Genomic DNA, 15,392 nt, shown 5'->3' with positions numbered 1-15,392 from the left:
AAATGCAGACATCTCTTATTCCTTCTGTGTCTCTGTGTGTGGGTCTCTCTCTCTCTCTCTCTCTCTCTCTCTCTCTCTCTCTCTCTCTCTCTCTCTCTCTCTCTCTCTCTCTCTCTCTCTCTCTCAAGCATCCTATTCCGCACCTTTGCAGGCATAACGATAAACAGTTTCGTACCACACTCACCCCATTCAGACCTGACATCTACTAAATCGTACTCAACAAAGTAAGACAGACAAGCACTTATGGATTCTTCAGTATTTTGGTATTTAACCCATTAATGTACATATGTATGCACTAGATGCTTGTTAGTTGTTCTCCTTTTCGTTAACCGTCAGGCCTAATTAGAACAAAGGAGCTAGTATCAGGGTCCCCACTGGTTTTTAGAAACAAAATTCCATGACTTTTCCATGACTTTCCATGAGCCTCAATAACATTTTCCATGACTAGATCCACAGGTCGCCATTTCCGAACACGCAAACTTTTTACGTCTTGTCACTGCCAGTTTTGACACTGGCTTGCTTTGCACTGAATTTGAGTCAGTTTCTACGCAGTGTCTCTTCGACAAGCAAGTCAAGCATTTGCTACGCAGTCAGATTATCGATAATGTTTGCTGGTCCTGTCGTTTCACTAAACTGGACCAGCCACTGTTTGTATCCATCTGCACGTTTCGTAAATTCCGTTTCGTAACCGTCACTGTGACTTGACGAACTGTCATTTTTTTCACCGCGATACACAGTTCATTGCGAAGATCTTCCTCGGTAATTCGTTCCAATTCCGCATACTTTTTGTTGTCAAGAAACAACTCGAAAGAAAGTTTCAAACTCATCATCCTCCATCTTGCTTGTCGAAGCGCTAAAGTACTTTATCGATGCAAAAACAAAAGCAGAAAACTTCGACGAAACCGACTCAAATGCAGCGCAGACGACACGACGAGATAACGGAAGGAAGTGAGCCTCGCTTTGGCTCAAGTGCCGTTAAAAATACCGTTATTCTCGTATGCAAATACGAACGAGAAGTTGGTCATACGAACAAGCCTTGTGCTGGAGACGCAAATCGCTGCTGGCTGGCAAAGGGGGAGGGGGGGGGGTGAATGGCTGGGCAACGAAAATCGCCGCTGGCGTGCTAAAGGTTAATTTTTCTTTCTTTCTTATTTTTTTTTAAATTCCATGACTTTCCATGACTTGAATTGAAATTCCATGACTTTCCAGGCCTGGAAAATTAAAAATCAAATTCCATGACTTTCCAGGTTTTTCCATGACCTGTACGAACCCTGTAGTATAGACATTCAGCAAAACTACACTACATATACATATTATTGTAAAAGGCCCCCGGTCTATACTTCAAAAAAACATGATACAACTTTGTGTGCTAGTCAGATTAATTCACATATGCACCAGATGTATTTGTTTCGGTTCAATGAGAACAATATTTGAAGCACAACAAGAAACTAACTAAACCTATCAAAAACAGAGAAAATAAATGAAATTATCAACTTTCACACGAAGAAGACTGTTATCACTGAAATCGTTCTTTATATCTTATTTTCTTCTATTTGTTGAAGATGGTCCATATTAGGGCTGATGGGGTCTCGACCAAAAGAGTGGGATGCCCTGTAGGTGGATTTCCTGTAGGTGGATTCCCTGTATACAGGGAATACCACAGGGTGGAGTTCCTGTAGAGTTTCGCTGATATCGCTGAAAGTCACGTGACGCTTAGCGACATCGGTAGAATTTGATGTTTTTCTATCTTTTTTGATATTTCTTAAAAGTTCCAGTATGGTTTGCAAGTTTTATTGAAAAACTTCACCCTGTGGGATTCCCTGTATACAGGGAATCCCCCTACAGGAACTCCACCTACAGGGAATCCCACTCTTTTGGTCGACATAGACCACATCAGCCATATTAGGGGGAGATGCGCAGAGTCTGCTACTCTCTAGCGTAGACAAAGCGTTACGATTAGAGTGTATCTTCTTCCATCAGATGCTTTTAACAATGGTCTGGCTAAGCGGTCTTCTCGAAGAGTGGCTGTTGGTGTAGTCTGTGCTGTTGTTCCAGTTGTTGCTGGGTCTTGAGGGGGTGGTGGCTAGCCACATCGTCCTCCTCGTCTGCAGGAAGAGCTGGTCGCCATTCTGGGGAAGGCTTGATGGAAAATCGCAGTCGCTGAAAGATAAGACACAGCCAGCCGGTACAGGCAGGTTAAAGAGGAGGACAAAGACCACTAAAAGACAAGACACAGCCAGCCGGTATAGACAGGTTAAAGAGGATGACAAAGACCACTAAAAGACAAGACACAGCCAGCCGGTATAGGCAGGTTAAAGAGGAGGACAAAGACCACTAAAAGACAAGACACAGCCAGCCGGTATAGGCAGGTTAAAGAGGAGGACAAAGACCACTAAAAGACAAGACACAGCCAGCCGGTATAGGCAGGTTAAAGAAGATGACAAAGACCACTGAAAGACAAGACACAGCCAGCCGGTATAGGCAGGTTAAAGAGGATGACAAAGACCACTAAAAGACAAGACACAGCCAGCCGGTATAGGCAGGTTAAAGAGGATGACAAAGACCAGAGCCTTCACAAGACAACAGTTCATTGAAAGAAGTATTTTATGTTGAAAAAAAGACCACATACCAAAAAGATAAACCCTGAGTGTTTGCTGTAACAATGTTGTTGTTTTTCGGTGGGTGTTTTTTCTCAAGTTAATCTGATATAAATACATAACACACAAAACTCCCACTGCGCACAGAGAACACCCAGGCTCTTCAATGTTGGTATGTGTCCGGGGCGGGGATGTAGCTCAGTCGGTAGCGCGCTGGATTTGTATCCAGTTGGCCGCTGTCAGCGTGAGTTCGTCCCCACGTTCGGCGAGAGATTTATTTCTCAGAGTCAACTTTGTGTGCAGACTCTCCTCGGTGTCCGAACGCCCCCGTGTGTACACGCAAGCACAAGACCAAGTGCGCACGAAAAAGATCCTGTAATGCATGTCAGAGTTCGGTGGGTTATAGAAACACGAAAATACCCAGCATGCTTCCTCCGAAAACGGCGTATGGCTGCCTAAATGGCGGGGTAAAAAAACGGTCATACACGTAAAATTCCACTCGTGCAAAAAACACGAGTGTACGTGGGAGTTTCAGCCCACGAACGCAGAAGAAGAAGAAGAAGGTATGTGTCCGAGTGGAGGGTCACATATGGTCTTCACCCATGTAGAATCCTGGCTAAATCTGAGACAATTACCCGAACTGTGTACAATTGAAGCTGTGTGCCTTGAAAGTATAGTATGTACATGTTTTTGAAGCTGCTGAATATGATGTCTGCCCACTTTCCCGACTTAGATTTCCCCCAATATTGTTGTAATTTAAAGTCAAATCCCTTTCCGTCCTCCGCTACCTCCTCTGGTGTTGTATTTGTTCCTTTTTTATATTCTTTGTCTTACATTTCTAATATGGGTATAAGCGATTTTCTGACCTTGACATAACATGAAATAATAATTCCTTTCTAGATGTACATATTTATAACCACACTTAGTATAAGCTTAGCTTGTTGTGTGGTAACACATGTTCATATCGTATTATACATGTCACCCTGTATTTCCGGAATAAATTTTGTTTAAACCAAAGTATAGTATCTGTTCTGAACAGTTCATTACAATAGCTTACTGTACGTAAATTTCTACTAGGGTTTTTTCCCCCCCTTCTTGGCCTCAGTTGGGTTGCATGCAGGATGCTTCAACCCATATTTTTTGCCTGAACTTTTTTTAAATTTTTTTTTATTTAGGCGGGCAGCATCCTTCTTCCTTGGTCTTTTTCTTTATAACATAATCAACTTTATACAATACAAAACATAAACTTCTTTCTAATATTTAACTCTAATTCCAATAAAATACCCAAATCTAACTTCTTTCCATACTTAAATTTTCCAATGGTCATTTTTGTTATCACACATTTCTATAAGTTCATTCCGTGCCTATCCTCTCACCTCGCCAAGGGTACCCGAAGAACTGAACAGCTGGACAGCCGCCATGATGGGAATGGGCAGAAGAGGTAGCAGGGCGATAATCCACCCGACTCCTTGGGTCCATTCCGGGTAGCTGGCCAACGGTTTCCACCCTATCATTCCCATCACCCACAGCACCTGTAACAGCGATCGTGTCACTTTGTTTTGGTTACGAATACCACACACAATGCACTTACAGACTGAGTAACAGCGATCGAGTCACTTTGTTTTGGTTACGAATACCACACACAATGCACTTACAGACTGAGTAACAGCGATCGAGTCACTTTGTTTTTGTTACGAATACCACACACAATGCACTTACAGACTGAGTAAAAGCACACGTCAAACCCACTGAGCCGACAACAACGCAACCGATCCGCAGAATCCCGTCGCTCATAATCCATGGGGGAGGGCAGGAGGGGAGGGGGGGTGGGGGTGATAACGTGTCCAAAGCGACTGGTGCGGTCGTACGCTGGAACATCGTGTATCTCTGTCTTCAATAGTGAAAGTAAAAAACAGTATCTTACACAATCTTGCAATAAGTGGAGACTTGATTCAAACACAAAGGTTTCTCGGGAAGAATCTGTTATAAAAACGTTGTGGATATGTGTCATTATGAAAGCACGATGTACCCGCACACGGCCACCTTATTCGCGTTTGACAGGTTATTATAAAATGTTTGATGGGTTGTTGACAGACCAGCTTTTTTGTCGGTCCGAGTTAAAATTGGCAATCTAGTGGCTGCTCCGCCTGGCGTCTGGCATTATGGGGTTAGTGCTAGGACTGGTTGGTCCGGTGTCAGAATAATGTGACTGGGTGAGACATGAAGCCTGTGCTGCGACTTCTGTCTTGTGTGTGGCGCACGTTATATGTCAAAGCAGCACCGCCCTGATATGGCCCTTCGTGGTCGGCTGGGCGTTAAGCAAACAAACAAAAAAAGTTGTACATATTAAGCTTAGTGATCGAATGTGGAAGCTACGTTGGGTCACAGAAGATTTGCGTCGTGCAGCGAAGGAAAGAATCGCGATCTTGTTTCCGACTCAGTGCCTCTTTGTTTTTCATTAGACCTGTCATTCTGCTTGCTCGGCTTTGTTGGATGTTTGCATATCTTGTTGCTATTTTCTTTGCTTTCATTATTATTTCTTATTTGCGCTTCGTTTATCGATACAACGCCTTGTGCATGGGTCAAAATGTGTGTGTCAAGGGTCAGATGGTTTGACTTGAACTTGACGTTCGTGTTTCTCCGAACGTCTGTGTACGAAACACAGATACACGCACTCCATGACTTTGTAAGAAGACAAAACATATCGGTAGGTTTCATTTGTTTATGATAAATGTATGACCTTTCATGAAGTAGTTTTGTTTTTTTGTTTACTTTTGCCAGTTTGCCAGTTCGTTTTTGGAACCAGTGTCGTGTCGTCTGTTTGGGTCTGGGGAAACGCCAATGAAAAGAGCCAAAGAATCCCCGAGCGTTTCTATTGGGTTTGCTTTTCATTATCCATGTATTTACCTGCTTCCTGCAACTATGGTAACCGGGGATTTATTGCCTTGGGAACATGTCAGGGCCGGACTACCGGGGGGGTTATGGGGGTTGCGCAACCCCCCCCCCCCCCCCTAGCCTAAACATGTACCTTACTTATTTAATTTTTTTTTTATTATTGCTTATTTTATGCCGTTTCATGCAAGGAGCGACCATTTTCCTATCTCAGAATATGACCTACCCGTCAGCTTCAGGGGGCTTCGCCCCCTGACCCCCACAACGAGGGGGGGTGGGTGGGTTCTAGGGTTTCCGGACCCCCACCCCCCCCCCCCAGCCAAAAAATAAAAATATTGAATGAGGTATGCATTTCTTTATTTTACATTGAGTTTCAATTTTTGGGGTATTAATCAGTGACAAAATCTGCTGCCTGAAACTGGTAATGATCATCCTCAGAATGCACCAGATTGCACCATTTTGCATCCTTTTTTTCAAAATTTTCCGGGGGGGCATGCCCCCGGACCCCCCTAGCAAGCTAGGCGCTTCGCGCCGTCGGCTCGGCGCTTCGCGCCTTCACACCCATATCTTCACAATATACTTTTGAAAAAAAACAGTCATAAAATGAACTGATCCGCCCCTGCCGCCTGGGGGGACATCCCCCTGGGTCACCACTGGCAACCACCCCCCTCCTCTTCGCCTAGTCCGGCCCTGCATGTGATTTATTTCCCAGGTGCTTGTGAATGAAAACTCGTGAAAATGATGACAATATTATTTCTCCCCCATGGACCTTGAGCAGGGAGATTCTACGGAATGTGTTTCGTCCTTATCGACTCATTGGATAAGACTTGTACTGCTAGACGGTCTGTGCATTGTGTGTGTGCACGCTGTGAAGCTTCGCTTTTCTATACTGTTTAGAATGCCTGCATCTCTCTCTCTCTCTCTCTCTCTCTCTCTCTCTCTCTCTCTCTCTCTCTCTCTCTCTCTCTCTCTCTCTCTCTCTCTCTCTTTCTCGCTCTCTCTCTCTCCACGTCTATCAGTGTGGGTTTTATTTCAGTATCCCTAATTCATATCTAAAATCTTGTCATTTTCGTGATGAATAAGGATTTGTTGTTGTACTTAACATCTTGTCGAATCCCATCCCCACCAGCAGTATCCATACTTCTTACCAGAACGAATCCCATCCCCACCAGCAGTATCCATACTTCTTACCAGAACGAATCCCATCCCCACCAGCAGTATCCATACTTCTTACCAGAACGAATCCCATCCCCACCAGCAGTATCCATACTTCTTACCACAACGAATCCCATCCCCACCAGCAGTATCCATACTTCTTACCACAACGAATCCCATCCCCACCAGCAGTATCCATACTTCTTACCACAACGAATACCATCCCCACCAGCAGTATCCATACTTCTTACCAGAACGAATCCCATCCCCACCAGCAGTATCCATACTTCTTACCAGAACGAATCCCATCCCCACCAGCAGTATCCATACTTCTTACCACAACGAATCCCATCCCCACCAGCAGTATGCATACTTCTTACCACAACGAATCCCATCCCCACCAGCAGTATCCATACTTCTTACCAGAACGAATCCCATCCCCACCAGCAGTATCCATACTTCTTACCACAACGAATCCCATCCCCACCAGCAGTATCCATACTTCTTACCACAACGAATCCCATCCCCACCAGCAGTATCCATACTTCTTACCAGAACGAATCCAGGTGATATGACTTTCCAGAAGACATGCCACACGGGGTTAGGCCGATATCCGATCATCATTTCGATATCGGCATACAGGCGACTCGACCCTGCAAGCATTTCATTGTCATTCAAATCAATTCAGGGTTTAGAATAAAACAGACTCTGTGATTGGTTAGATCGCCAAAACTCATCAATAAAACTAGGGGTCAAAAATTCTTGCTGTACCCTACTCATTGTAGAGTAGCTGGTTATGCGTTTGGAATAGATTTGTCACCCCATTGATGACCCCAACCATTCAAATGAATGTATACCAATGTCAACTCTACAACAATAAAAATGCGAATTTTGTATCCGAGCTGAATTCAGCATTCATTCTCGTGTCATTTTATTACAACTTTATATGCACTGAACTTGGCTATCAGGCTTTTTTTTTATCAAAGATTTCTTTTTCAGGGGTCAAGTGACCACAACTCAATTTGTATCGATTTTATCTTTACATGTGTACCTTGCGTTTTTGTTAGGTCGACTTTTGGGGCACCCTTATGTGAGAGGCGAACGGGGTTGCAAGGTTATCGCAATCATTTTTTGTATAGCTCATAATTAAATTAAATTAAACATAGATAGCTAGATTGTGCAACACTTTAGAGGCTAGCGTCAATGCAAATGCAAAGCAGGGATATGGCATCGAATTTTTGTGTGTTTTGTTTTTTTTTCATTACATTTTTTCTTTACAACAGATGTATCTTGAGTAAAAAATAACTCATAATTTTAATAGGACTCAGGTAAAGAAAAATGGGGATACATACCGTAAACCCAAGCGATCACAAGAACTTCGCCCACCGCTAGCAACATGACTGATATACTGGCGACATACCAGTCACATAGCGTTAGGGCATAGTTCCCTCCCTGTAATATGAAATATAGCAACATGACTGATATACTGGCGACATACCAGTCACATAGCGTTAGGGCATAGTTCCCTCCCTGTAATATAAAATATAGCAACATGACTGATATACTGGCGACATACCAGTCACATAGCGTTAGGGCATAGTTCCCTCCCTGTAATATAAAATATAGCAACATGACAGATATACTGGCGACATACCAGTCACATAGCGTTATGGCATAGTTCCCTCCCTGTAATATAAAATATAGCAACATGACTAATATACTGGCGACATACCAGTCACATAGCGTTATGGCATAGTTCCCTCCCTGTAATATAAAATATAGCAACATGACTAATATACTGGCGACATACCAGTCACATACCGTTAGTGAATATGATTCTTACCCTGTAACAATCAATGGTTACGAAGCCAAATGACGTACAAAGTACTTGTGTCACATGATCAAATAAATTGGGGGTTTACGTGATTGTTTACACTTCAATGTCTCTTTCGTTGTGCGTGTACCTTCGCCATGACGTCTTTTTATTTAGTCAAGTTTTGACTAAATATTTTAACATCGAGGGGGAATCGAAACGAGGGTCGTGGTGTATGTGCGTGCGTGTGTGCGTGTGTGTGTGCGTGTGTGTGTGTGTGTGTGTAGAGCGATTCAGACTAAACTACTGGACCGATCTTTATGAAATTTGACATAAGAGTTCCTGGGTATGAAATCCCCGAACGTTTTTTTCATTGTTTTGATAAATGTCTTTGATGACGTCATATCCGGCTTTTCGTGAAAGTTGAGGCGGCACTGTCACGCCCTCATTTTTCAACCAAATTGGTTGAAATTTTGGTCAAGTAATCTTCGACGAAGCCCGGACTTCGGTATTGCATTTCAGCTTGGTGGCTTAAAAATTAATTAATGACTTTGGTCATTAAAAATCTGAAAATTGTAAAAAAAAATAAACATTTATAAAACGATCCAAATTTACGTTTATCTTATTCTCCATCATTTGCTGATTCCAAAAACATATAAATATGTTATATTTGGATTAAAAACAAGCTCTGAAAATTAAATATATAATAATTATTATCAAAATTAAATTGTCGAAATCAATTTAAAAACACTTTCATCTTATTCCTTGTCGGTTCTTGATTCCAAAAACATATAGATATGATATGTTTGGATTAAAAACACGCTCAGAAAGTTAAAACAAAGAGAGGTACAGAAAAGCGTGCTATCCTTCTTAGCGCAACTACTACCCCGCTCTTCTTGTCAATTTCACTGCCTTTGCCATGAGCGGTGGACTGACGATGCTACGAGTATACGGTCTTGCTGAAAAATGGCATTGCGTTCAGTTTCATTCTGTGAGTTCGACAGCTACTTGACTAAATGTTGTATTTTCGCCTTACGCGACTTGTTTCTTTCGTTCTTACATTCTTTGTTTCTTTGGGTTTTTTCCTTCACTTTTTGTTGTTATTTTTGGATTTGTTCTTCACTGTTATTAGCATAAATAAACAAAACATGACTCCAACATAAGCGTAAGACACCTTAAACGCAGCATCACTCTTATCATCATCAACGTGGCTACTCCGGTCACTTTTTAAACTCGTTACCTGAAAGTCCAGCAGACGATGCCACTCGGGAAACAGGTAGTATTTCACGCCCTCCAAGGCACCAGGCAGCAGGGAACCTCGTATCAGGAGAGCCATGAGTATCACGTAGGGTAGCACTGCTGCCACATACACCACCTGCACACGCATTTAAAGTTTCTCTCCATCAGGAGTCATTTACCCCGAAAAATCTAATTTTAAAAATTTTCAAAACTTAATATTAAATAAAAAATTAAAAAATTATCATCATCATCATCATCATCATCATCATCATCATCATCATCATCCAATACAGACGACAACCTTTATCTCGCATGCGGTAAAAGCGTCGATCCATTTGGACAGCTACCAACAATCAAAAGCCAGGCTGCTTCTTCAACAGGGTGGAAACTTGTTGAAGTCTCCCACTGTGCGTGCGCCTTGTGGAAAAGCATGAGCTGTCAAACATCTTCTCAGAGGGCCCGGTAGCTCAGTTGGTAGAGCACTGGACTTGTGATCGGAAGGTCGCAGGTTCGAATTCGGCCCGGGAAGGACACGGGTCAACGTTATGTGCAGACCCAGAGCTAGAGACGGAAGCCATATCCCACCCCCGTGTCACCACAATGGCACGTAAAAGACCTCGGGCATTCTGCCATAAGTGCAGATGGCTGATACGCATACACTTGTGTTTCTCAAATTAAAACCTCAAATTATCATATCACCCATATTATAGGACAGTAAGCATTCTCTCTTTCCTTTTTACATTTTCTCAGTCTGAATACACACCTTGAACCTGCCGCATCTGTCAAAAGAGATCCACAGTGAAAGATTCTTGTGTGCTACAGCAAACGAAAGCGACTGAAAGAAGACAGCGTAGTCGTTTGGCAGCTCGGGTTTTTATAGAGTGCGCAGCTGGAGCTGCGGTGTTGGATTGGTTGAAATTGAGATTTGTTGTGATTTCAACGAATCAGACCCCGCAGTTTGCTCTCTCCCGTTTGGGTGGCACACACTTTTCGCTCGTGTCCCTCAGCCCTGCATGCAACTGAGATTATAAACAAAAAAGAAAAATAATAGAGAAAAAAAACCTCTGACCTTGCCAGATGTCTTGATGTCCTTGAAAAGACAGAAGAAGATGACGACCCAGGTGGCCAGGAGGCACAACATCAGCTGCCACCGGATCTCCCCCAGGCTTTCTATACCCTCTGTTGCCTGCAGCACGTTCCGTCTGCACGTGAACAACGGTCAATTGTGTGTGTTACTAAAAATAGGACACAGAGAGGGCGAGTAAAGGGGAAGACAAAGACATTGAGGGAGTGTGTGTTCAAACGAAAACAAGTCGCGTGAGGCGAAATTACTACATTTAGTCAAGCTGTCGAACTCACGGAATGAAACTGAACGCACTGTAGTTTTTCACCAAGACAGTACAGCTTCGTCAATCCCCGCGTGAAGGAAATCGCTCACCTTCCACGTGCAAAACGCAGTGAAATTAACACGCCAGAATAGCGCAGTAGCGTATTGCGCTAAGCAGGAAAGCGCGCTTTTCTGTATTCTTGTTAACTTTCGGAGCTTGTTTTGAATACAACCTATCATATCTATATGTTTTTGGAATCAGGAAATGATAAAGAATAAGATGAAATCATTTTTGGATCGATTTCTTAAATTTTTATCGTAAGACTAATTAATCTATTTTCGTTAATTGTGATCCCAGTAAGAGTAAACATGACATATGTATGTATTTTTAGATTCAGAATATGATGAGGAATACGATGCAATCAATTTTAAATCTGTTTGCAAAAAATCGATTTTAATGACAACTTTAATTAGCAAACTCATTATTTAATTTTTAAGCCTCCAAGCTGAAATGCAATACCAAAGTCTGGGCTTCGTCGAAGATTACTTGACCAAAATTTCAATCAATTTGGTTAAAAAATAAGAGCGTGACAGTGCCGCCTCAACTTCTACGTAAAGCCGGATATGACGTCATCAAAGCTTTTTATCAAAAAAATGAAATAAAACATCTGGAGATACCATACTCAGGATCTCTCATGTCAAGTTTTATGAAGATCAGTCCAGTAGTTTTCTCTGAATCGCTCTACACACACACACACACACACACACAGACACACACACACATACACCACGACCCTCGTCTCGATTCCCCCCTCAACGTTAAAACATTTAGTCAAAACTTGACTAAATGTAAAAATAGAGAGAGAGAGAGAGAGAGAGAGAGAGAGAGAGAGAGAGAGAGAGAGAGAGAGAGAGAGAGAGAGAGAGAGAGAGAGAGAGAGAGAGAGAGAGAAAATCAGAATCAGAATGTTTTATTCACGAAAACACATGTTTATAGTGAAAGGGTGTTGTGGGGTTGGGATGTCGAAGTACAAAGCTTTTTATATACCGCAGCATGCACGATCGCGCAAAGTTCTCGCTACTGGAAGTCCGATAGATCTAGCGAGTCCACTGCATTTTTCAGAGTCAGGGATACCTTGACTCACACTGCACACCAATACCATGCATCATAACATCATGATTTGATCAGTCCTTCAGTCTGTTGTTTTTTTCCGTCTGGTGACAGATATTGTAAGTCAATAAAACGTGCGTGACGGCCCTTTTCAGCATTAGACAGTCCAAGAATGAAAAAAAAAACACCGGTGCTTGACACTGTTCATCCTAAGTAAAAGCGGACTACTCGAGACACTATTCTCAGATCTTCTTCCAGTTCTTCTTTGTACAACTCAGCGTACCGATCTTTGCTGATCGGGGGAAATGTCCGAAGACACGACATGGCATGTTTCTGAGGCTTGGTCATGCTGTCTGACTGATCGAAGAACCAGCGCTTACGATCTGTTTTGAAATCATACATGAGCACAACATCATCACTTTTGGAGTGCCAATATGTTTTTCAAGTACAACAGTATCAAAAGATTCATTTCTTCTTCTATCGCGGAGAAGTCTTTGTTTACGGCGGTCTCTCAGTTCACTAACCAGTAGCTTGATGTGTCTGATGTCAATACCTCTTTCAGACTTTATCTTTTCCATGTGTGCCAGACTCTCGCTGTTGTCGTCTGTCTGATTTACCGCACTGTCATGCGAGCAGTCTTTGGTCTGCCAACCACTTGCGCCCAAACACATGGTGTCGTCTTTATTGTTTACATGTTCCTCTCCACTGCGCCTAGGAGAGAGAGAGAGAGAGAGAGAGAGAGAGAGAGAGAGAGAGAGATAGAGAGAGAGAGAGAGAGAGAGAGAGAGAGACTGTGTGTGTGTATGTGTGTGTGTGTGTGTAAGTGCGTGCGACCGTGCGTGCGCATGTTCGTCTTTCAGTGAGTTTTTGGTTTCATTCGCAAGAGTTCTGTTCAGAACATATACTTAATTTTTGTTATCGCACACACACAAACACACACACACATACACACACACACATACACACACATACGTGTATAAGGTCACAAATGAGGACTTGCTAATACACACATTCACACAATGGATAGTGCGTTTGTAGTGCACTTGCACTACAACGGCACTGGGCGCAGTGCCTTTGTAGTGCACTTGCACTACAACGGCACTGAGTGCAGTACTCGCTCCGGCATCGACGAATTTTACACTAAAAAAGGCACAAAATTTGACCTATTTCGTCGCCTATAGAGGACGGAAAGAATGTCATTTTGAACATTGTTATGACATTCTTTCCGTCAAATTGAGGCATGTACTTTCAGGAAATATACCCCATCCCCATCCCCATTTTTTTCAAATTCTCCATTTGTTACCAAGTGTGTACAGATTTTTTCCTCATTTGTATAGATGTACACGCCCACACACACATACACACACACATACACACACACACACGCAAGAAGGGAACATTAACCTTACATCCAAAACTCCACGACGGATGACTCTGACGTCACCGCAACCTCTGACGTGTTGCCCATAACCGACGTCATTGTCGTCGTGAGGTTTGTCAGTGTGACGTTCAAAACTGACGTCACGTTACCTTCAATGACGTCACGAAACCCTACAGGGACGCAATGGTTTGTGTTCCACCAATTGTCGCATGTTGCCCAAGGGAGAGAACCACTGAAGGACATTGCCATGTAGTATAGGGCCCAAGAGATGATGACGTTATAATACAACGCTACTATTGACGTCAGAACCACCATTCCGTAGCCAATGCCTGCATTCGTAAAAAAACAAAAGCAAAAACTATTAAATATGGATGAAACCTGGGTCGTTATCTTGGAGTAGTAGATTTCTGACACAGAGTCAAATGTTTTATTTGATACACACATACACCTTCATGCTTTACCATGAGTTATTTATTCGCCTTTTTGATCACGTTGATATATGAATGTTTTCACATTTCTACATTTATCATCATTTGCTACCAGTCAGCACATTAGAATCAACGGGTGTATTACTTGCTATCACAATAATATTCAAAGCGATCATGTTAGAGGGTCACCTTAAATCAGTGTTGGTTGGTCAGATGATACTCCCATGATGCACCACAATGGTAGAACTTGATTTATTTGTTCATTGCTAAATTACAGAACTCAACATTGTTAACTAACCATTTGAAGTCTCAGGAACTAATTCCAAGTATTATTAAAAATACACACATCGTTTCTCCACAGTTTGTACACAAAGGGACGCAATCTGGACCTACCTTTGAACAAAGGGCACATAATCCACACTCTCCCGGGTCCCAGGTTGGAGTACTGGCAGATGGACATCTCCAAGAGGAAAAGGGGAACCCCACAGATCACCATGGCAATCAGGAAAGGAATTAGAAAAGCCGCTGAAATAAAAATGTTGCTCTTGTGAACATGTAGACTGAGTGGCAGGATGGTTGGGTGTGGATGGAGAAGGAGGAAGGGGGTAGTCTGGATATACAAAGTTGGTTTTGCCTTAATAGAGAATGAGTGTGTGTATTTGTGCGCGCGCGCGTGTGTGTGTGTGTGTGTGTGTGTGTGTGTGTGTGTGTGTGTGTGTGTGTGTGCGTGTGTCTGTCTGTCTGTCTGTCTGTCTGTCCTGTGTGTTTGTCTGTCTGTCTGCATCCGCATCCATGTCTGTCTAATCAAGGAAAGCATAATGAAATAGTACAGTTCAGTGGGAGTTTATGCATGTGCACGAATGCTACCACTTTCAGAGGTGTACGTGTCTCTGTAACTGTGCTTCATTTTAGGAGTTCAACGTCTCCTTTCATAGGCGTATACATAGTCTGCTCAGTGCATGTTCTCCAAATTCATTCCCCAGTCTTTTAAAAACTGATCAAGGGTTTGCTCAAAAGAGACAGACAGGCGTGGTTCATTTAAAGATACGATACCGATAAATGCAATGCCTGGCGGTGACCTTTCTTTTTTTTCATTTTTTTTTCATTACTTTATTGTCCCATCGCTGGGAAATTTGGGTCGCTTCCTCCCAGTGTAAAGCTAGCAGCAACAGAGTCGCGCTTACGATTAATTGTCTACTACTGATATGTTGAAGTCGCCAAGACAAGCTTCGTTCTCGAAATTCTTTGTCACTGCCTCCGAAGACACGCAGAGGAAGTGACAGAATTTTACCTGACACCATTATTCACGTTATGTCGTATTTTCGAACTATATTTAGCTTTTGACACCTGAGATTTCATTTCGAAGGAAAGGGTTTATCGTCGATATCGTATGTTTTTAAAATTGATGAAAAAACGAATTACTGCGACCATAAGTCAAAGCACTATGTT

The 15,392-nt window shown here is 42.6% G+C and overlaps 1 protein-coding gene across 1 annotated transcript in view; it reads right to left on the bottom strand.

Annotated features, from left to right (window-relative positions):
* Positions 1–241: 241 nt before the first annotated feature.
* LOC138978871 (sodium- and chloride-dependent GABA transporter 3-like) overlaps positions 242–15,392 on the bottom strand; it is a 26,955-nt gene continuing 11,804 nt past the window's right edge. The window contains exons 3-10 of the mRNA XM_070351679.1: positions 14,337–14,468; positions 13,544–13,844; positions 10,766–10,898; positions 9,698–9,832; positions 7,997–8,096; positions 7,197–7,297; positions 3,974–4,129; positions 242–2,160 (exon numbers count right to left, since the gene is read on the bottom strand). Coding sequence (XP_070207780.1) covers positions 2,002–2,160; positions 3,974–4,129; positions 7,197–7,297; positions 7,997–8,096; positions 9,698–9,832; positions 10,766–10,898; positions 13,544–13,844; positions 14,337–14,468 — 1,217 coding nt within the window. The 3' untranslated portion in view covers positions 242–2,001. The remainder of the gene's footprint in view (positions 2,161–3,973; positions 4,130–7,196; positions 7,298–7,996; positions 8,097–9,697; positions 9,833–10,765; positions 10,899–13,543; positions 13,845–14,336; positions 14,469–15,392) is intronic.

This window comes from Littorina saxatilis, linkage group LG10 (assembly GCF_037325665.1).
Source record: "Littorina saxatilis isolate snail1 linkage group LG10, US_GU_Lsax_2.0, whole genome shotgun sequence".
NCBI lineage: Eukaryota > Metazoa > Mollusca > Gastropoda > Littorinimorpha > Littorinidae > Littorina > Littorina saxatilis.
The sequence above is the reverse complement of the archived record's forward strand: the minus strand, read 5'-3'. Positions and strand labels throughout refer to the sequence as shown.